This window comes from Hermetia illucens, chromosome 1, assembly GCF_905115235.1.
Source record: "Hermetia illucens chromosome 1, iHerIll2.2.curated.20191125, whole genome shotgun sequence".
Classification (NCBI taxonomy): Eukaryota; Metazoa; Arthropoda; class Insecta; order Diptera; family Stratiomyidae; genus Hermetia; species Hermetia illucens.
In genome coordinates this window covers 60,495,522-60,517,684 of record NC_051849.1, presented here as the reverse complement: position 1 = coordinate 60,517,684, position 22,163 = coordinate 60,495,522, and the positions used below count along the sequence as shown (strand labels likewise).

General features: G+C 37.5%; 1 protein-coding gene across 4 annotated transcripts in view; it reads left to right on the top strand.

Annotated features, from left to right (window-relative positions):
• Positions 1 to 22,163, top strand: part of LOC119661561 (sodium/potassium-transporting ATPase subunit beta-1-interacting protein) — a 147,775-nt gene that overhangs the window by 105,532 nt on the left and 20,080 nt on the right. For all 4 annotated transcript variants that reach the window (XR_005250591.1, XM_038070954.1, XM_038070955.1 and 1 more), the window contains exons 2-3: positions 11,220 to 11,357; positions 11,956 to 12,036. Coding sequence is in view for 3 of the 4 variants with exons in the window: in XM_038070954.1 (XP_037926882.1) it covers positions 11,220 to 11,357; positions 11,956 to 12,036 (219 nt within the window). In the remaining variant the exon portion in view is untranslated. The remainder of the gene's footprint in view (positions 1 to 11,219; positions 11,358 to 11,955; positions 12,037 to 22,163) is intronic.

The window sequence follows — 22,163 nt, the reverse complement described above, 5'->3', positions numbered from 1 at the left end:
CAGTAATTTTTCCAGCCCAATCACATAGTTCGCTATTGAAATACAGCGCAATTTATACACCCATCTCCAAAAAAAGGTATTTTTCTGCTGCCTCGCTAGAGGGCACTGTGATTATCTTAAAGAAAAAAAGTAGACCGCATTCTAACGTACAGACTTACTGCACTCGACAAACTAAGATTATTAAAAAATATTAAAATCTAAATTTCTGGTGCCTTGTTAAACTTTTTTTTGCGAATTTTGCTGTTTTTTCACGGCTTCTTCAATGAATAAATGCTGAATGAATCACAATTATCCTAGTTTGCGGACCGTATGTTCTGAATAAGTCGTAAAAATTTCAAAAAATTTCGTGGGATAGATTTCGGGCTATGGTGGCAGCCGATTTTCAACATGCAGCTTCGAGAAAAACGCATATAAAAAGTAGAATGCGAGTTTTAGCCATAAATCATTAACTGACCATTAATCTGTTATACGTAGTCCATAAACCTTAGGTTTCTTCAAGAAACACATGTACAGTCTTGACTTCAATTCTTGTCCTTTTAGCGAAGTCATTCGAACTTCATTCGGCCGATAAATACGAGCTTTATTACGACAATCGACAAAATCTGGCAAAAATCTTCCGAACAACTCCGAATATCAAAAAATCACTTTGTCCATATATTCTACACTATCTCTAGATAAAATTGGTGCAAAAAAAATTCGATTCCGCGGATGGGACCCACGGGATGACCCCCTTAAAAAAACATAGAACCCTACCGTAATTGAGCACCTATCTGATTTCAGTGAAATACCAAATCTGTCTTTAGATAATCATTGTGATATACGATTTCTTGTAGCTACATTTCAATGAAAAAATCGTAGTTCGTCTTTTAAAGTTTGAAGCTTTGAAAACAAAAATAGAATAGAAATAGAATGTGAACTTTTAAAAGAAATTACTTTTTCTGTTTAATATAATCTCCCTCGATTTCCCTTCACTTATTCCAATGATAGTCCAATAATATTATACCGTCTCTTAATGATTTTTCGGAAGCTCTGCAAGATACTGTTCTACAGCTGCACTAGCTTCTTCATTCGACGATCTTCGACGATCAACACTTTCCGCGAAGGAATTGTTTCCAGTTTCTGAAGAGGTAGTAGTCGCTAAGCGTCAAATCTAATGGAAACCTTTAATCCATTCAATTTAACCATCTTCAAAACATATGTCAGCACATGCATTGTCTGTTATCAAAAATGTTTTTTTCTTCAGTAAACCTCTTTTCTCACGATTTTTTTCGTTCAGCTGATCAAAAAAGCTGAAATAGTAATCAGAGTTAATTGCTTTACGTTTATGAAATTAATCCAGCAACAAAATCTCTTTTGGCTCCCAAAAAACTGATATCATAACCTTTTTGCCGATTATTCCGATTTCGCTTGTTTTGGAGTTGAATTACCAGAGTCAGTCCATTGTAAATAGTCTTGTTTCAGTTGAAAATCATGATGATAAATCCAAGTCTCATCCATCAAACAATGCACAACATTTATTCTGCTTAAAACACATCAAATTACGCTGAAGGTTTTTTTTGATTTCTTAGCGAATGCGACACACAATTTTTAAAGAGGTTTTTCATATGTAATTCTTTCTTTTCAACTTTGAACCTCTGGATAAGGATGGAACTGGGATTCTTTGAAAAAAAAAGTCGGAGTGGTCTTTTAATTTTCTATTATTATTTGTTATAATGCACCATGATATTTGGTCTGGGAAAAAATGTAAATTCTTCAACCTTAAGATGAACGCAGACTGAAGGAGGCGACCGCGATTTCAGGGTTGAATTCGAAAATTGCATATTGCATTTTTAAAAAGTATGAAAGGGTTAATATAGTCCTACAGGAGTCATGGACAAATGGCTCGGTCCAAGAGCATTTGGCACAGCACAGTAGACGAGGAGTATAGTGTTTTCGACAAGTTCTAGAAGGAGTTGAATCGCATTTAAATGAACCATGTACAATAACGCGTTAGTGCGTTGGCGCAACAATCCAATTGGGTGAGGGGCTTGAAGTGTATTAGAGCACTTCGTTCCCTATCTCGCTCGCCCGAGATTATTACCCTGATTTGACTCAGGTACTCATTCACAGCTGAGCCGACTGGTATCCGACGTCACTGTCACCAGTGGGGTTTGAACCGTGACATTTCGTACGACAGCCTTGTGCTCTGACCACTCAGCTATCTCGACACAGCGATTAAATTATTTGAAATAATTAGACTGTTTTTGCTTTTGCCCTAGTGGTATTTATTTTATTTGTATATATCCATATTTCAGGAACCATTTATTCCCTTCTATAATACTGATAAAGGGCCTTTCCTTGGAGAATTTCATTCAGTTATGTGCAGACGTTTTAATATGTTTGTTTCACTTACCGGAAGGTTTGTTCATTGGCAATGTAAACACCTCAAAACCCAGAAAATTGATAAAAACAGACTATTAGGGTCTATTATAGTGAGTGATTCCTTTTGTCACTGGCGTCATTTCGTAAAGAATCTCATGTTTAATTTTGTTGCTCATTATTGTTGGAGCAGGACTACTAAATCGTCCTCCTTCCCCGGGAGCCGCGGAGATAATACCTTGCTATTCTTTTTTATGAATAGTGTCTTAGTGCTTGAAACTGTGGTTTGCCCGTCACCTATCTATCAACCTAACTAAGGTAGTGACTGCAATACCTAATAATAAGCGCTTGTACACTAAACCTGCGAGAGTCGGAAGTAGAATCAATTCAACTTTTTAGGTTTTCAACACGTATTTAGTAGGCGAATGTGTCGTATTCATGATAATATTTTTACTTTGCAAAGCGAGGATTTCACCAAGATGAGATTTGATGGAACTTATATTCAAATTGAAGTAACTGAGAACACATTAGGCACACTAAGCTGAAAAACAACGAGTTAGGGTCGGTTTGAATGGGTTTTTCTTATGCCCATAAACTTATATTGATAACTTTCTTGCTGACTTGTCACATATCCTTACCAGATAGTCCAAGTGTTGTTTATTGTTGCCCTTTATGGTTGTTAGTATTTATCGTTATTATCCTCATACATACGTACTTTTAGTAACTTGCTTGTTGTCTACTTTACTTATTTTATCTTTTGGAGGCATACAACAAGCGCAACTATTTTTTATAATCAGCTTTTATTTGCAGACCAATCATGTATACAAAGAAATAAGATTAATTTCATTAAAGATGGAATTATTGTAACATGTCAATTTATATATTTCAAAATATATTATTAAATATTTCTTTTGAAAATATTCTCTTCAGAATTGTTCACTGATAGCAAACAGAAATGTTGTAAAATGTAAAAATCAAAACATTTTCCTGTAATAGATTCATCATCGCTTTCCCTTTGATTTCGTTTCGTAAAAGTCTCTTCAAATAATTAATTAGCTATCAACCCCCTGATTTACTCCAGGTTTAAGTCATATTTCACCTACCAAAAAAAACACATTTTTCCTTGGGATACTCGTAAATTCCAACGTCTGGTGTATATCTCCGATAAAGTGTACATCTAAATTGTACTCTAGTGAAAATAGCGTTTTCCTTTACGACCGTAAAACTAATATTTTCTTTATTACTTCTGCAACCGCATTCCTATTGAAACGAGCGAGGTTAGAGCATCCTCTGGCTTATTTTGAACTAGGCATGCTTCGCAAATAAACATCTTAATGATCTCTTTTGATTCTGTTGGGGACTTCTCAAAACAGTTTGTGCCTATTTTAAGCTCCCGTTTTACCACATATGCAGTGGTGATTTCAATTTACTTCCACTTTGTGATTGCGAGACATGCTGGTAAGTGAAACAAAGATGAATCACTGATACTTCTCATATTTTATTTTCATTTCAATTGAACGACTCCATTGACGGCAAATATGCGGCGAGACCACTTTTTGGGACGGAAGCCAAGAGTGATGATTAAGACCCCTGATTCAATTCAGGGCGATGTACTATCACTTTAGATGGAAGCTGGTTAGAGGAGGTGGTGATTGGATTGGATTTTTGTTCAAAAATACATTTGCTAACAATCAAAGGAGTTTTAAATATTCAAGGAATTTATCTTTATAACGTCATAGAGAATACATAGAATACGGATCCTAGTGGGAACGATATCCACATTAAAGTGTAATTGCCGGTTTATTTTAAAAACAATTTTGTCATACTAAAAGGTTTTTGATTTCTCTCAAAACAAATCAAGGGAATTATGTTGATCATTTTTCCCCACATTCTGCTTTGCATACATATTTAATTAGGAATGCCGAACGTGTTCTACGAGCGATGATGAACATAAATGATTAAATGATTTCACATGTTACACCACTGCTCTATTGATGTTGCGGAAGTGTTTTTTGCCTTGTCAGCTAAAAGCAGACCTACAACGATCAAACCAAATCATCACATGTCCATATGTGAATGGACGGTTAAATGATTTATTTTAATTCTATAAATATTTGTTAGAGGATATTTGTTCGGAAATTGCGAAACGTGGACATATGCATGCATGTTTATTGTTGATGTCCGATGTAGGTCAAGGTGCTGGCGGAATGAGATATTTTTAGAATCTGAATTAATAACAAATAGTTGCATTCATTTGTGATAAATCTGTTAGTTGTCATAGAAGAAGAAATATGTGTGTACACTAAGGTGTGGGAGATTGAAAAACATGTTGAGTTAGAGGAAATATGATGGATGAACCATTCCTATATCGTTAGTTATGAAGACATTCCTTTGTACATTGTAGGGTTTCAACACAGTCTTTTGTTTCATGATTTTAAGGAATTTAAGAAATTGATATGTAAATCTTAGAGTAAGAAAAAGTAAGCACATTTCCGAAAAAGCCAATAAAAAATTCTAAAAAATGGATTTAAATAAAACAGGTAGTAATATATAATATAAACAAATATAATAAACTAGATTATATACCATTCCTCCGCCGATATTTTTAATAAAATATGAAATGCAAGAAGGTTCGAATCCTATTCGTCATGTGGTATAAATATATCTTCGTTTTCGTCTTTATACTCGTCTCGTTTGATGCAGTATTTTTTTCACTTATATCATTAAATATGATGATGATAATGAAACTGTAAAGCGAACTCTTATTGAAAATTAAATGAGGCTTTCCCTTGAGGCAATTGGATGGAAGCAATGACCTGACCAGAAGGTTGCACGTCGGGGTCACCAATTTAACTAAAATAGTCCATTTCTTTGCAAACCACAATTTTTAGGTACTCCGGAACTTAGACTAGGTTTTTTACAATCAATACTCGATAGATTTAATAATTAGAATTTATTAAATTTTAATGAATCAGTAAGAGCAAACGACTATTTACACGTTAGAGGCAGAAGAGAATGATCTCGCTTCATGTGTTTCTTTCTGCCCGTAACTCATGGCACACTTTTCTCGCTAGTCTTCCACTCCCGTGGCGAGCTCTACAAAGTGGATAGTTCCGCTCCATCTATTTGTTCGCATTCGCAACATTCGAAATAAATTTCCAATGCTGCGAATCCTGCCGTGCCACACCCTCATTTAAGTAAGTAATATGAAGCAGAATATTATTTGGACACCCTATACTCCACGGAGGGGTGACATAATGTTGCCCTTGAAACTACCACCTTGGTAAAATTGGGATGGTACGTTTCAAAGACGACCCTAGATTCACAAGACGCAAGCAAACAATTGTCTCAAAAATTGCATTTGTCCATAATGCAATGGGCTCACTGTTATATCTAACTGCTTGAAACCACTCACCCGATCTGGAGGATGCGAATAAAAAATAATTGAACTGAAAATGCAATAGGTGCCATAAGTGACTTAATTTGTTTAAATACTGTTTAAATCTAGTTGTCTTACCTAAATACACACGCGAATAGACATATCAATTGATGACATTAAAGGAACTCGGATTATTAGTTCGGGCTTATATGTATGTCTTTTTTCCGATTGAGAACGCCCTATAATTGGTTTCTAGAACCACCTACAATGGCGAAATTTGAAAGAAGTAGTTTAACCGGCCTTGCTTCACTTACAGTATATAAAATAATAATAAATAATATATTGGATTGAATAAAAGGGCATAGTGTTTTTTTTTGCAACAGATGGTGTTGGGGTAGCTTTTCCATTATTGGGTCCTTCGTATGTTTCATATGTTCATAGAGTAGCGAACATAAAATCATATTTTCTGACATTTCCCTGCAATTTCTCAAACGAAAGTGAAATTACTGTTGAAAACATGCAAAAGCATTCCCAGCATTGTAATTTTTTTAATTGGAATCAATTCTAGAAAAAAGGTTTTTTTCACGTTTTCAATGCATAGTGATTATTTATTTTCTCCATATTTATCAGAGTAATATTTTATATGCAATTATTTGTTACTATGTTGCAAGCGATGATTCTTAATTCCACTTCTTAATATTTTTTGAGGCCCCCTCGGTTTTTTCTGAGCGTTTGAATAGATTTGGGTTTCTACTTTATTACCTGTACCTTTATAATGTACCAAAGATTCTCAGTAGAGTTCATATCAGGGTTGTTTTTAGATCATTATTGTTTTTGAGTACCTAATTAATTATGAATAAAAATTGAAAAACACCAACCAAATGGTAGTGGTGAGACGCCGCATAATCATGTTAAAAAATCGAGTCATTTAAGATGAAACCGGTAATTTTCCAATATGAATTTCATGACTTTATAAGTGAAATTAACATTTTTCCAAATCAAATTCATGAATCAAATGAATTTTTTTAAAATTATATTCACCATTTTGCTTCATCCCCATTGCAACATGTTTTATATATATTATATTTAGTGCAGATGAAAAAAGTATCATATCAATTACGTAGGATGTGAAATTTCTACAAGTTATGGAAATAATTCCTTCGTAAGAATACGATCACATGTAACCTCGCTTTGCAGATTCCTAGACTTTTGAGAATACCTTCTCAATTAGATTCATCATAGGATAGTTCGGCGTAAAAGCATTAAATTTTGTCCTGTCGTGTGTCTCGTCGATTTCGTTCCCTTTGCGAATCTGGGGGCTGTTCAATAGGATTAATGAACTCTCCTGTGACGAAGCCAATTGGGATATAAGCTCTAGTAGAAATATGCACATTTTCTCTGCATTGTGGATTGTCACGGCTGCAATCAGAGTAGGAAATATAACTAGCGCTCCATGGTTTTACCATGACTGGGCGTGCTTTCGACGAAGATGCAAATTTAACCCATATATTATCTAAAAAAAATAATTTTTGGCCCTATTTCTTAACATATATTTCCTTAGTTGCAAAGCAGTAGTTTTCCAATTCTTCTTATGAAATCTTAGACAATAAATTCAGACAATTGACGATTGGATGGAAATTTGTTTTGAAGAAAGTATTAATTTTATTTGAAAAGTGAAAAATTTAATTTGAAAAATCCTGAACTTGGTTTGGAAGAATGTTAATTTTATTCGGAAAGTCGAAAAATTGTCAATTTCATCTGGCATTTTGAGGTGCAAATGCTGTAGATCGTTCAGAATGGTTTTGTAAGCATTTCCCTTTACGAATTATACATACCGTACATATTGTTCAACACCATGTTAGGTAAAACATTCTCAAATCATTCGGCTACCTCTCTACCTAACGGTTCTCCTAACGTACTTCTTGAAAAGGCATTCGCCCGATTTAGGCCTCACACCCGCCTTTCCATTAAATTGAATAAGAATCGTAGAATATTATTATCTTAAATCGAATGCCTTTTCCATCAATTCAAATGTCTTTGAGCACAAGGCTACTCTCGTACAGCATTCGTGGACCCGCCCATGTGTTCCATTCTATTCCATCTTCATTTCATACACTCTTGTAATGTACATCGCACTTTGGGGCCGGTCCTACAAATACATTGTCTGCCAGGCGATCTCCACTCCTCCCTCGTCAGACCTGCCCAGCTCTCCAAGTACAGTTAGACTATCTGTTGAAATTTCTATGTCCGCCATTGTATAAACGATAATTTCGAGGGGTTTGATTGAACTTTAGAGATTTCAAAACAAATTGAAAATTGAAAACTAAACTGAATTTTCGTCATATAGCAACTTTTTACTTTCAAAAAGGGGAGAACACGAGTTAAGTCCGCGAAAAATTTTGTCGGTGTCGAAGTTGGTTGAGGAAATTTCCACATTGCATAAATATTAAAGTCTAGTCAAAAAAGTGTTCACTTGCATTTTCTTGGATACGTAAACAAGCTCGACATTTCGATTCCTCATGAAAGAGTTCATTTGACGGCACATATTGAGATCTGCGAAATGTCAAGAAAACGATACTCTTTGCGAAGGTTGATAACTGATAAGTGGAGTCTTTACAAGAATCTGGTCCCGGCGAGAAGGTCCGCCTCAAACGCCTTCAAAAACAGAACTTCATTAAAGGAGATACTATCAAAGAACCGAACGATCAATTCGGAAAATCAATGTCCGTAATTGAACAGTTAGAACGCATTTACCGTCTAAAAACGCTCGAGACTTGTCGAGCCGAAAAAGGTTTTTGTTTCATCACTTGTTTGTGTTTCGTGACCTGTCAAAAATTATTGGAGCTTGTTTGGGACGTGCTGTTTCGGCCAGCGTAATCGAGTGCCCCGGCCCCGTCAAATTTCCACTTGTTTCGCTCTGTTTAAAAAGGGAGAAAGGAGGATTACAGAAGAGTATTCGCATTGAAAAACGGAGCTTACAGTATTTGGTTACTTCGTATACCGTGGGACATCAAGCAGTATCCGGAGCGTCAGTTGCGTTAAATAACAGCAGTGAGGAGTGATTTTGCTACGAACAAAGGTGGCCAGTATTCTGGCACTTCGGAAGAGTCAAAAGAAAACTGCAAGACAACAAGAGGAGCGGAAAAAATCTGAATGAACGAAAAGAAACTTTGAAATGGCAAATAGAAAATCCAAGGTTGTAAGAAATGAACAGTCTGGAGATGATAAGAAAGTGGGAGGAGTCCATATGAAAAGCCGCGGGCAGAAAGTATAAAAAAAAAAGCCGGAAACCGGAAGCTCGACGCTTCAGGTTTGAAGGGTTTTCTTGATCTTTTATGTATAATTATTAATTATATTTAAGTACACGATGATTTCATTTAGTTCGTAGTGTCCCTTGAACCTACCTGATATTCAGTTCGATGTGGTACTAGTATTTTATCTAATATGCCAATTTGACGCAAAAGAAGAAACTTTGACCCACTCCAATTTTGTTAATATTAGTAGACTTTCCACCAATGCATATTTTACGGGTTTAGGATGAAGTAAAGTGGGATTCACTGTAAATATTCAAAAATATATTAAGATTCTATTATTAACTTTACTTTACCAGATATCGATACGGAAGGTACTTCGGGGTCTAGAGAGGCATCGTCGTGATTTTTTTCAGATTTTTTTGGTGGGCAGTTTCTGCGAATGGCCCCTTAATTTAAGTAACTCCTTTATGACCCATTCACTCCCCCGTTGCAGGAAGTTTTGGTACGGCAGAAAAAAAAACACAAAGCATCAAGAATTAAACAAATAGCAGGCACCACAGTGGCCGGAGGAAACTATTCAAAACGTTCCAAAACAAAAGAGAAAGCCAAGTGGAAAGCTCGAAAACTAGAAACTATGAGAATTCCATTCCAGGTAACATAAATCCACAAGTGATATTTGAGGCGAAGTACGCGAGTGCGAAGCGATGAATCGCCTTGTAGGAAGTTTTAAGACAACAGCCAACAGCGAAACGACAGAACGCAACAACAGATATTCATAAGGAAAACATGGGTCTTTGCAGGGGGGAGGTAGCGATTCTAAAAAGCTATTATTGCACGCTAAGTCACTTAGATGGCAATCATTTGTCAAATTGTGAAATAACTAAGTTTAGGTTAGGAAGAATGGGAAGGAAATACGAAAACCATGGAGAGACAATCAGAGACACAGCTCAGCAAGCTCAAAGAAATGATGCAGTACTAGCAATATTAATCTCTAATCAGGCAAGTGAGATACAACAGCGAGCCGCTGCGTATAAGACGAATCAGAAGCCCCATCCTTATCAAGATTCGAAAGCTCGAGTGGGCAGAGCTCAACAAATAACACACGTTACATGCTGTTGTAGAATGGGGAAACAGACTTTATGACGAACGAAAAGGGATTTCAATAATACACTAGGAAACCTACGACGTCGCTATTGGGATTACAGTGTGTACATAAACTAAAGGGTGAAGTGGATTGAAATGCATCAGCAATGGTATTAGCCGAAACCAACAAGCGGGGGAGACTAGAGATAACCAATTCCTTGATAAGTCACCAATATAAAAAGCTGGGCAATTGATGATCAGAACAATAGATATATCCTGCAAAGATCTATCGCAATATTCAATAGTGCCACTTCACTTGACTAGCTTGCTATGCTTGTTTGGTGAAACTATGACACCAAACTCCTATTGCAGCAAAATTGAAAATATGCATATTTACGAAGTCAGTGCTTTAACAAGCGAGTCTAAGTAATTTCGGCTGTCGAAAGGATTTTAAGTCAATAAACTGTAACTTTAAAGTGAGATAACTATTTGGATTGGCAAAGCGTAGGGCTACCACTTTCAATGCAAACAGTGATTTGTGTTTTAATTTGAGGTTGTAGATTTTAAACCCTTCCATTTCGGTCGTTTGGTGTGTAGCAATCTGATAATTATATTTTACATTGTTATTTATAAACTCATTTTGCTGATAAAGTCAGGATTCAATTATTTCTTTGTTTCTCTCCATGCATTGCACTTATCAGTTCCTAATGCAATCGTTATGGTTTTATTTAAGTCTAATTGAATATAAATAGAATGTTTGTTTTGTTAATCTGAAAGTTCTGTCCAGTTTAACCCTTGAGCTAATTTCACTTAAACGCTCGTTTATCTCATGAAATCATCTTTACTCTCTACTGACCATAATTTCAGGTTCAGCGGCCATCACAACAAGATCCAATGGTTAATAAGTAACTTCCTGATTTATGTCATTTTATTGCTAATTATATTGTGCAATAAAGTGTTCAAATCATCTTTCAAACTTGATTTAAATTTCATATTACAAAGAAGGAATGTTGATTTCAATGTCTTATAATTAGTTAGTGTAAGATTTTCCTAAAATAATCCATTTTCAATGTTTTTAATTAACGATAGCTCTAGTTTTGGAAAAAATGAATAATTCATAAGTGTTTTTTCTTTTTTCCTTACAGATTACAATTGTCGAAAGACAAGTTTTCGATTTTCTGGGTTACATGTGGGCACCGATCATAGCAAATTTTTTTCATATAATTTTCGTAATATTTGGATTTTACGGAGCATATCATTTTCGAGCTAAATATATAGTAGCTGTAAGTATAATATTCATTGGATATGTAGACGAACGTGTTGTAATTTTAAGGCCAAATTTAATGCATTTAGGCCGACATTTTTCGAGAAAGGCAGCTTAAGTGCATGTGAATTGTTCATGCATAGTCAATCATACTTATTTCATGTATAATCATATTTTGCAAAGTTTCGTTTTCAGTTGTCATTCAAGAACAAAGAATTGTGAAAGTAAATATCAAATCATTTTTTTTCTACTAAGGGTAAATTTTCCTTATATTCCCCATATCAATGGCTTCCGCATATAATAACAGCTGCGACTATATCGCATATTCATATTATCACCAGCGGCTGACATACTTTATCTTATCGCGTTCATATCAAATCGATTAGTTGTCGTTGATATTGTGTAAATATGAATTAAGATTTATTTACCAGCCCGAACAAAAACAGTATAACGATAGATTCCAATTTAAATCACTTTATCAAATCGTACTCTTGCGTCCATACTAGAAAGCATGTTTACTAGACCTATGAAGTATGTTAAGCCTGAGTTATAAATAAATTTAATGATGTCCTCTTCACTTTTTGTTCTTATTCTTTTCTATTCAAATGTCGTTTCAGTATTTAATATGGAATTTTATTTGGATTGGATGGAATGTGTTCCTAATTTGCTTCTATTTAGATGTCGGCGTTCTAGACAAAGTAAGTGTGAACTAAATGTATGTTGATTGTTTATGTAAAGCAAGCAAACAAGAGATAGAAAGATGAACTCAAACAAAAAAGATTTATTTACCATGTCAATCTTGTGCATTTTCGGGCTATTAGATAATTGCTTCTATCAAGAATTTATGATAGATTTCCTCAGTCGTAGGGTTTTTTCAGAAAGTAGGGAGTTTTGTCGATCAATTGAAGGCAAATATTTTTAATCTCCGTTAATTATATCCAAGAAATTAGTGGTCAACGTACGTAAGTAATCGATAGTAATTATCTCAACAATATAATTATGGTTAATAATGAATGAATCAATCAATTCTAATCACAATGACGAATGTATGTATGTTCAATTTAAAGCGGAATGTGTCACATAGGTGTTGTGCAATGATACTTCATCATCTAATTGTAGTTGAATCTAATATAAACATATGACGACATTCTGATTCTATCCGGATAAACAATGAGTAAATCTACGTATGATCCGACCATTGTGATATTGTCTAGACTAAATGGTGAAATGGAGTTTATTAGGAACTTGTAATTTAGGACATCTGCATATATCACTGTAAATATGGAGTATACGCACAAACATATAGTATGTCTGCACATACGATACATTGATTTGTTTCCAAAAGTAACTTAACCAATGTCGCAATTCGTCAGCATGAAATAAGTTGAAGGGTTCAATTTCCTGCCACGAGAACACAATGCATACTACACTGGTTCGTTTATTTTCTTCAATATATCGAATTAAGAGAGCAAATCGAAGAACCTAATTATGTAATGGATTCACCTATTCTTATTCTTATATTATCCTCCAAAACAATTCATATATGAATTATTTATCGAGGGGAATCTTCAAATTTATTTTATGCATTGACTTGAATTTGGACTTCTATTCTGTTACATAAAACTTACTTGTCACGTGTCTCCCAGGTAAACATCCCCGCCTCACTCGACTTTTCGGCTATCGCCCAGGCGCAGGATGATAACGCAGTGCTTCAGAGCCTCAAATCCAACTCCAAATACAAATTTCGGGAGTTGCCTATCTTCGGCTCGAACCTCTCTTTCTGCTGCGAGTACTCGGAAAAGGCACCCCGGCCATACATTCCGGCCACCTTTCGTAAGAAAGTGTTCCACGCAGTTCACGCCACAAATAGGCTAGTCACCGAAAAATGCTTCTGGCCCTCCATGAATAAGGACGTCAACTCCTGGGCCAGAGAGTGCATCGCATACCAGAAGTGTAAGGTCACCAGGCATGTAAGAAAAGAAGTGGGCTCATTCTCACGCACTACCAAGCGATTCCACACAATACACCTCGACATCGTAGGCCCTTTGCGAGACTCACACGGTTTCAAGAATTGCCTCACAATCATCGACAGGTTTACGCGGTGGCCTGAGGCAATACCTCTGAAAGACATTACGACACAATCTTGTGCCGAAGCCTTCTGTCGAGAGTGGATCTCTCGCTTTGGTGTCCCTGCAGTGATTATCACTGGCCAGCAAATGCAATTTGAGTCCACCCTTTTTTCGGAGTTAGGCAAACTCCTGGGATTCAAACGCCAGCGGACTACTGCATACCACCCACAATCCAATAGGATGCTAGAGCGTTGGCATCGGACACTGAAATCTGCCATTATGGCCCGCAACGATTAGTCCTGGACTCAAGTCTTGCCTCTCGTCCTACTTGGCCTCCGAACAATCCGACGAGAGAAATTTGCTGCCAGCCCCGCGGAGCTGGAATACGGAAAGAACCCAAGGCCCCCAAGTGACTCGGTCTTCGACAAGAGATCGGGTCTCACAAACTCTGGATTGCTGCGTCTGCTGAGAGACAACCTCCATCGCCTTAAACCCACCCCTCCCACCTGTCACAAATCCGCATCTGCCTGCGCTTCCAAAGAGCTGGGGACGTGCACATACGTCCTGGTCAGGACGGATGCTGTCCGGAAGCCGCTTCAGCCTCCATATGAAGGCCCGTACCGTGTTCTCGAGCGGGGAGAACATTTATTTAAGCTCCAAATCAGGAGGACACAAAAAGACTGTCTCCTTGTTCAGGCTGAAGCCCGTTTGCGCCCCAAATCAAGGACGCGTTCGCTTCGCCGACTGATGGGCAACACAGTTCCGGGTTCGGTCGCTGAAACCCCTAGCTTTAATCTGGGGGCGGATTGATTCGGCGCAGCAGGGTTAAAAACTGTCGACCGAGCCGGTCGCATTAATTTGTAAATCTAATAAACTACGTTCGAGTATGTTCAATTTTGACACTAAGAAGTTTTCTTTTCGTCCGTTTGCGGTGCATTAATATTCTAACGTGAATACCAGATCTCCATCTTCAGCCTCGTTCCCGTCGTCTGGTTGTTTATGTCCATGCACTACTATCTTGTCTGGAAACAGTAGTTTATTGACTGCTGTATTGAAATCTTGCGTAGCGTTATCTTCTGTTGATTTCGATTGAGACGAACAGATATTCAACGAGATACCTAAGAAAATCCCTATCGTGTTACTACTGTTGAAAAAATCGTTATCCATCAGCGCGTCCTGAAATTTTGAATTTTTTCAGCAAACGCTCCTTCATCATCATCATCAACGGCGCAACAACCGGTATCCGGTCTAAGCCTGCCTTAATAAGGAACTCCAGACGGTTTTGCGCCGAGGTCCACCAATTCGATATCCCTAAAAGCTGTCTGGCGTCCTGACCTACGCCATCGCTCCATCTTAGGCAGGGTCTGCCTGGTCTTCTTTTTCTACCATAGATATTGCCCTTATAGATTTCCCGGGTGGGATCATCCTCATCCATACGGACTAAGTAACCCGCCCACCGTAACCTGTGACCCGGATTTTATCTACAACCGGACGGTCATGGTATCGCTCATAGATTTCGTCGTTATGTAGGCTACGGAATTGTCCATCCTCATGTAGGGGGTCAAAAATTCTTCGGATGATTCTTCTTTCGAACGCGGCCAAGAGTTCGCAATTCTTCTTGTTAAGAACCCAAGTCTCCGAGGAATACATGAGGATCTTTGTCTTGTAAAGTAAGAGCTTTGACACTATGGTAAGACGTTTCGAGCGGAACAGTTTTTGTAAGCTGAAATAGGCTCTGTTGGCTGACAACAACTGTGAAATTATCAACGGTTTCATAGTTGTAGTCTGCTATCTTTATTCTTCCCTTTTGATCAGTGCGGTTTGATGTTGTTGGTTGGTTGGTTTTTGGTGCTGACGTTGCTTGCTTGGCCTGGATCAGGGCAGTTTGTACATCTCGGGTCGTTCTTCCCATGATGTCGACAGCGTCAGCATAGGCCAGTAGTTTGGTGGACTTAAAGAGCTCAGCATCACGAATCATTTTCTCGAGGGCCAGGTAAAAGAGGACGCATGATAGGGCATCCCCTTGTCGTAGACCGTTGTTGATGTCGAATGGTCTTGAGAGTGATCCTGCTGCTTTTATCTGGCCTCGCACATTGGTCAGGGTCAGCCTAGTTAGTCTTATCAATTTCGTCGGCTGGCTATGCTATCATAGGCGGCTTTAAAGTGCAACTGTTGTCCATATTCCAACAATTTTTCCATCGCTTGACGCAGAGAGAAAATCTGATTTGTTGCTGATTTGCCTGGAGTAAAGCCTCTTTGGTATAGGCCAATGATATTTTGGGCATATGGGGCTATCTGGCCTAGCAAGGTAGCGGAGAATATCTTATAGATGGTACTCACGCTCCTTGTTCTCTCAAAATATGATCCATCTATTGTGGCTTTTAATTCATTTTCTCATTTCATGTGCAAGACGACTTTTCTAGTCAATTTCATTTCAAAAATTTTTCACCTGGATACTTTGTTGAGAATATTGAATCGGTTGATCAAGCGGCAATCGCAAATAATTTGTCTATTCAGAAATTTCTTTTGGTATCTGTTTCATTATGTTAATTAACGCTTTACACATCATACAAAATGTAGAAGGCGACATAATCCATGATAATCCAGCCTGCAGTGGCCAGTGAGTATTCCTACTATGATTTGGAGGCTCTTCTTGGTGAGGTTTAGACAATTTATCCAACGTGTCACCCTATGAAGACCATGGTCTGTGCTATTCCTAGTAGGTTCGACCAGTACAGTTCCCTCAGCCGTTCCTCTTCATTTTTTAGCGTCGTAGCCACAAATCCATTTTTGATTCCCCAGAAAAGCTCTGGCTGTGCAGCGACGTCCCTGCTTTCTTTCTGACCAATTTATCCGCCGCTTCATTGCCTTCTAACCCACATGACCTGGAACCCAGGGTGTCGAGATGTTCAGTTTGTCAAAGCATTTCCATATCAGGATAATGTGTATTCGATGAATCAGGGCACGTCCAAGAGTGAATAAACCTAGAAGTACCTATGAATCTTCTTAAGTTTGAATCTTCTACTCCTTTGAATTAAATTCTATTATCAATTGCTCCATTTGATAACGAAGAAGACTTTCCGCGGTGAATGAACAGTATAGTACTTTTCCATTTCGAGGCAATAATCAACGTCGCCGAGTTCCTGAATCTAAAGTGACTTAAAACTTGTCATTTGTCAAGAATGTTAATGAGTAGGTAAAGCTCTAAATGATTTAACTTAAATATTTTAAATATTGCTTTTATTGCACTAAACACGACCTATTTGAAGATCATAAATGGATTTCTTAGCAAACAAAAGACAAACTTTAACCCACACCTACATTGAGCGAAGGGTTTTGTCTGTATTCTCAAATTATTTTAATGTTTTTTTTTGAATGCTTTCTCATCGTTTAGAATCTTCTGCTGCATTTCCAGTGATTCCGGCTTTTTCAGGTAAATGCCGTCTTCCAAATTTTCTTGTAAATAAATTCTTGTGACGTCAACCTATTCTTGTTTTTGCTATGACTGAATTACTGTGAGAATCCTTCGCTACATTTTTTTTTTTGAATGTTCTATCATCCTTCTATTTGTCTCTCCATACCATTCGGCTTCTGATAATTTTATCATTCCATGGACTTTAGGGACTTTACGTAGGAGGTGTCATTTTGTACCATAGATCTAGTTTCCAACCGGCAACCGGCGCATGTGGACTCAACGACCTAAGATTTTACATACCATACCATGTTTCCCTTACCGAGCTTTGCTCTAGATCGTCCTTAGTTTTCAAATCTTCCGATTTTCAGCGATCTTTGTCTGTCATGAATCTCTTTCCTTACGGGTTTCTTATTAGGTTCTCGCGTTGTCTCCTCTCTTGTGGTTGTATTAAGACATGGAGTTTTAATGGATTTAGAGTTCCTGCCTTTTCTCCTTGTTGAAGAAACAAATGAAACTTTTAGAATTTTCACTCCATATTCCATAAGCATAATATCCTTGAGAATTTTTAGTCTCATTTTTTGGAACGTGGGGAATATAAGAAGCGTACCCCCTAAGTTCTAAGACTGTAGCTATAAAGTTGGTACTACCTGGGGCTATCATCATGAAATTTTGGGAACTAGACGTGGCAACCTCCTCCCTGCAAAACCATCGATAAATATAATAACAAAGAATGTGTTGTAATTAAATGTTGCTTTAACAGCGTTAAAAGTGCCACAGAAACCTTTAAAATATTAAAATTAAATGATGGTAGATCCGCCTTGTGCTGTTCTTTTTTGATGGTATACTTTTTAGCGAGAGGTAGAGAGTCAGTTGAAGACGATAAAAGGAGTATACGGTTATGCATCACAAAAAGTTACAAGTTGATAGAAGAATGTACGTCTACTTAATCTAGAAGTAGAAATCCAGGCATAGAAGTGTCAAAGGTGATATAAGAGACGGACTCTTGTTCGTTACGCTCAGAGGGTCTCTCTTTGCCTTAGCCCCTTGAACCGGTGGCATCTTCGTCTATGTTGGAAAGGATCTCCCTTTCTAAAATATGAGAAGCTGGATTTGTAAAGCAAAATTAATCCATATAGCAAAACCATAGCATTATAGATCCTTATAACTGCCAATCAATCAGTTTGAAAAGGAATCAAAATTTCTCATTACTAATCTCTATTTGTTTCAAACACTAACACCTAGCTTCTTATTAGCTAGCTAAATAATTTAGCAAACCCTAAGAAATGAGGGAATGAAATAACATTATCGAAAGATCACCAACATTTTGAATCGTTACAAAAGAAAACAAGTCGGGAAACCGCAAGCTGGACGATTCAGGTAAGAAGGGTTTTGTGTATTTCTTAGTACGTAGCACGTAATATATCCATATATTATGTGAGAGTATCCACTTTCGGGTGATATTGACATTCATAGTCTTCAATTTTCAAAGAAACAACAAATTTGAGGTATTATAACTTTGTTAGTAATAGTGTGATTTCCACCAAACTTGGTAAGATCATGCTCTATATTATAGCCTATATCACTGCAAAATTTATTAATTTATTTCATGGTACTAGGATGAACTTAAGGGGGGTTTCTAACCAATTACAAAAAATTGTAGTAATATACTATTATTAACTTTATTTAAACAGATATCGGCATGGAAGGTATTTCGGAGCCCAGGCACCATATAGTGGCAGCCTCCTGATTTTTTTCAGATTTTTCGGTTTGGTAGTTTTTGAGAATGGCCCCCTTAAAGAAGTGATCACTTTCAACCCCCCGCGCTCCCCACTTTTCCAACGAATGTCAAAACTAAGATCGGCTTTGAAAAGTACTAATCGAGACTTTTAATTTGATACCCAACATGACTATATTTGATGAAAAAAAATTTTACACCCCCCTTTTGCATGTATGGGGACCCCCCCCCCCCCCCTTAAATTCGACGTAAAAGGATGTAATTCACTGTATGCGTGAGCGTTCACAGTTCCCACCTTTCTACCAAATTTGGTGTCAATCGCTATAACCGTCTCCGAGAAAAATGCGTGTGACGGACAGACAGACAGTAAACCGATTTTAATAAGGTTTTGTGTTTACACAAAACCTTAAAAAGTGACCGATGGAGAATAAGCGCTAGACTGTCTAGAAAAAGTTCTACTTGTTTAACGAAAAGAGAAAGCTAATGTAATATTAAATTGTAGTTGCAACTCCCTCACAGCGTCAAACGGGGCAAGAAAACTAAAATGGCATTTACTGACTACTTCTCCTCTCAAAATGTTCAACACCAAACATCAACATCACTCAACCCATAGAACTCGCAGCTTTGATATTGCAACTCGAAGCAGGAAAATTTCCACAGAGTGCATTATTAAGGGGAAATATATTGGAAGTCTTTACAAGAACTAATCAGAATGCTAAAGACTATTGGGCAACGCAATAGTGTAATAGCAACCATTTGAAAACAAGTCGGAAACCGGAAGTTCCGCGCTTCAGATATGAAAAAAAAATTTCACTCATATTTTAGATATATGGGGACCTCCCTTAAGCTCAACGTGCACCAATGTAATTCACCACATGTATGGTTCCCAGCTTCTCGTCGAATTTCGTGTCAATCGGTACAGCCGCTTCTGGGAAAAGTGCGTGTGATAGACAAATAGACAGTAAGTCAATTGTAATAAGGGTCATTCCACCCGCGTTAACTGCCGAATAGATCGGGACACATGTTGCTTACGCACATTGCTTGCTGGAAATGATTGAAACTCTTTTCTTGGACCGATTATTAATGGTGAAGTAGATATATCGACTCTGAAATGAAACGTCAAAATGCTGCGTGTATCGGCTAGAATTCACCGTGATCAGAAAAATGCGATGTCAAAACCTATGTTTTCCACATTTTTTGCTCCAAGAATATCGACTACAAAGAACTGTTTCTCGAGGTACTATTGTGACTGCTTCATTTTACCAACAAGTGTAGGAACACCCTTATAAAAGAATTGCGCTTGTTAGATCCGAATTGTGGATAGATCATTCTGTTTTCCTCTTGCACTATAATGCTCCAGATTGACACTCAATTTTTGGCCAAGAAATGGTGTCTTTCTCCAGTTACCTACGGTACTTGCCTAACTTGAGTTCCCTAATCCTCAAACTGGAGATGGCCTTGAAAAGAGATCATTTTGCATCGATTGAAGAGATACAAGAGGCCATGACAACGAACTTAGACAGTATTTCGAAAGAGAAGTGAAAAAGTTGAAAGATCGTCCCAACATCTGAATTATTTTTAACGTAAACTATTTCGAAAAAAGATTTTATAATTTATTTGCGTCTTTTATAACCACAGTTCTAAAACATGGAATACACTATATAATACTTTCTTTTGTTTTTAACTCCAGCTTCTCCTTTGCAAGCTTTTTGTCCAAAAATATTATTTCCAAGACAAAGACTTGGTCAACAGAAGGGTTTCTTTTTCGAAACTATCACGCTATTTATATTGTTATGAGGTACATCTTTTTCGATTTTTCAATTACAAGGGTTTAAGGGGTAAGAAATTGTCTCTCAGCATAGGGCATCTGAAATCCTGAAAACTGAATGTCAAATTGTATCACTCTCGAATTGATGTTGACATTCGTGCCCCGGACTTGTCAAAAGAGGTATTCATGTGTTTTGAGAGTCAACGCATTTTACCATTCGTGGCAATGTAAATTCTAATGCAGAACCTTAAAATTGATATATCCAGTTTTATCCAGATTTACAAATATCAAGAAATTTTACAGCCCTTGATTATTTTCAATTCTTATTTTCTGTTCTGTTGAGGCAGGTTGAATTTCATTTTCTCAAACAGGACTACTTTTCAAAATGAAAAAAGATAAATTTTAAAATAATGACGGTATTCCTCGATGTGTTCGGATGCACAAATTCACACAAGAAGGACGATTTCTTTTATAAAATTTTAAATGATAGTAGAATTTCATACATCTTTTCTTGCATATTTTTCGGGCTATAATTGGTGAATGAATTGTGCTAATGTTAAACTCCTATAGCGGGAAGTAATTTGACTGCCAACTGCACACCTCTCCGACATCAGAGAACTAGGCTGAAACCTGTTTAACAAATTACTTCGGGTTAGCCCTCCTGCTCTCTCGGCTTATGGAGCCTTCCAAGCAGGAAATTGTTCTTTTTGCAACGGGAGGGGAGAGGAGGGAAGGAATTCACTCACATAAACTTGCTAAGGAATCTCATCCCACCTTCCACAGGAAGAAAAGGAGTGTGATTGGCGTTTTTCACTATCCCATCACAAAACAGATAGTAAGGAGAACGTGCCTTCCAAATCTTGTACAGCTAAAATAGAAAATCTTCATGTTCACTAGGGAGGATAGGTAGGTAGATAGGCAAATCTCCGGCTGCTAGTATCGCTTCGGCAATTCTACTCCCGATGAGCTTTCCGAGGATATTCCCGACTGCGGCAAGCATACAGAGTGATTGGCATGCAGACAGCAGCTTGCGGTCTCCTTTGTCTTTCCTGATTAGTGCCTTCCAGTGACATGGGGAAGGGGGTTCTGACAAGCGCTGAATGCGCCGAGTAATAGCTCCAGCCGATGGTGGAACACTAGTTTATGTAACTTCCAGCTTTTTCAAGTGGAAAACTGGGCAATCCTTTATGCTTTAAACGCTGTTGATATCAACCCGAACAGGATACATGGGGAATAATGCCCCATCAATGGTGGTCCATCTATTCTGCCAGCTGCGTGGTTTGTTTTTATTCATCGCGCGGTATATGCTCCTTCTAGTTGATCTATACTCTGTCATTTTAGCGCATACCTCCTTTTAATGATACTCCCTTCGAAGCTTGGCAATTTCCGTAGTCCACCAATACATTGTGTCGCCGGGTATGGAAGCCCCGCAAGGTATCGTTATCAGTTCTATAAATGAATTTATGATTAGTGTGAGCAACTCCCTGAAGGTCCTCCAGCACGGCTCTACTTCTTCCAAATGCTTCGACGAATCTCCCAATGATCATCTTCATCCGCAGGGAAAATGCCCGGTCCGGTGCACAACGAGAAATCGCGTCAACCACTTCGAACGCGATGTATTGATGGTCGCTTATCGATAAGTCTTTCAGAACTCGGCACATTGGGGATTCAGATAAATTACTACCATTAATTTGTAGTCCCTCTTTAACTTCCTTTTTGCCCTATTTTATAAAAGACTTTTTGCAATTAAAGCCAAACGTATTTATTTTTATTCTGCATTTATCCACATTTTGGCATCAGATTTTTTTTATTTTGTGTACATTTAGCAATTTTTGTAT